Source organism: Erinaceus europaeus, chromosome 12 (genome assembly GCF_950295315.1).
Source record: "Erinaceus europaeus chromosome 12, mEriEur2.1, whole genome shotgun sequence".
Taxonomy (NCBI): Eukaryota; Metazoa; Chordata; class Mammalia; order Eulipotyphla; family Erinaceidae; genus Erinaceus; species Erinaceus europaeus.
In genome coordinates, this window is record NC_080173.1 from 81,186,989 (window position 1) to 81,188,443 (window position 1,455).

At 42.1% G+C, this 1,455-nt stretch overlaps 1 protein-coding gene across 1 annotated transcript; it reads right to left on the reverse strand.

Annotated features, from left to right (window-relative positions):
* Positions 1–317: 317 nt before the first annotated feature.
* LOC103111542 (olfactory receptor 1A1) lies at positions 318–1,247 on the reverse strand. The gene has a single exon (XM_007520832.1). The coding sequence runs from the start codon at positions 1,245–1,247 to the stop codon at positions 318–320; it is 930 nt and encodes a 309-aa protein (XP_007520894.1).
* Between the last annotated feature and the right edge of the window lie 208 nt (positions 1,248–1,455).

A 1,455-nucleotide genomic window follows, 5' to 3' on the forward strand; every position in this document is an offset into this window, starting at 1 on the left:
CCACACCCTTGACAGAGAAAAGTTAGACATTATTATTTCTACTGTGTAAATATGGAAACCAATGCTAAGATGTTCTCAACTTGACTCTGCAAGTCATCTATATCCGAAGAACATGGAACTAGTATCCCTTTGCTCTCACTGCCAAAACTAGCATTAATACACATGGGTTTTTATTTAATAGGCTTTTCATTAAACAGTTAAATGATTTCTTAGAAGAGGAACTGAGTGATTGAAAAGGATAAACTGGCTTCTTAGAAGGGGAAGACATAAAGTGTATACTAATTGGTGACTTCACTTAGTATAGGTGATCATATTGGTTATGAGGAAATTCTCTTGGTAAAGAGTTTTCGCAGGGCAGCCTTCATGTCCCGATTTCTCAGACTGTAGATGAAGGGATTTAACATTGGGGTTACTGCAATGTACATCACCGTTACCACAGCATCCTTTAGGCTGTAACTAGTGAGGGGGCGGAAATACATGCCCATGACGGTCCCATAGTACAGAGACACAACCGTGAGGTGGGACCCACAGGTGGAGAAGGCTTTGCGCACGCCCTTGGTGGATGGAACTTTTAAGACTGTGGAAAAGACCCGGATGTAGGAGATGATGATGCACAGCAAGGGCACAGAGAAAACACCAACCCCTAGGTACATCATCTTCACATTAAACTGGATGTCAGAACAGGACAGCTTGAGTAAAGAGGCAATGTCACAGTAGAAGTTGGCTACTTCCCGGCTTCCACAGAAGGACAAATTAGCTGTAAGCAGAGTGTGTGGGAAGGCATTGGAGTTTCCAATTACCCAAGAGCCAACAACTAGCAGAACACAAGCCCGTGGACTCATAATTGTTGTGTAGTGAAGTGGGCGACTGATGGCCACAGCACGATCATAGGCCATTGCAGCCAAGATATAGCTGTCTGTGTTACCTAAGGCTAACATAAAACACATTTGTGTTAAACATCCTTCAAAGGAAATGACTTTGCTGCATAAGATATGGTTGGCCAGCATCTTAGGAATGGTTGCAGAGGAGAAGAAGATGTCCACCAAAGACAGATTGGCAAGGAGAAAGTACATGGGATTATGAAGGTGGCTGTCAGAGCGAATGGCCAAGATGATGAGCAGGTTTCCAATCAGTGTGGTGGGGTAGATGAACAGGAAGAGGATGAAGAAGATGTCTTCCTGTTCCTGCTGACCGCTTATTCCCAGTAGAATAAAATCTTGAGCAGAGGACAGGTTGTGTTCCTTCATGGATTCTTTAGCAAGAAAAGGGGAAGAAGAATGCAGAATTATAAGTGAAATTGTTGTGAATAATAGTATTTATTAACCACTGTTTATAATATATATATATATGTATTTATTTACTGGACAGAGAGAAAAATTGAGAAGAGGAAGAGATAGAAAGGAGGAGAGATACAGTCACAGCACTGTTTCATCACTTGTGAAGTTTCACCCCTGC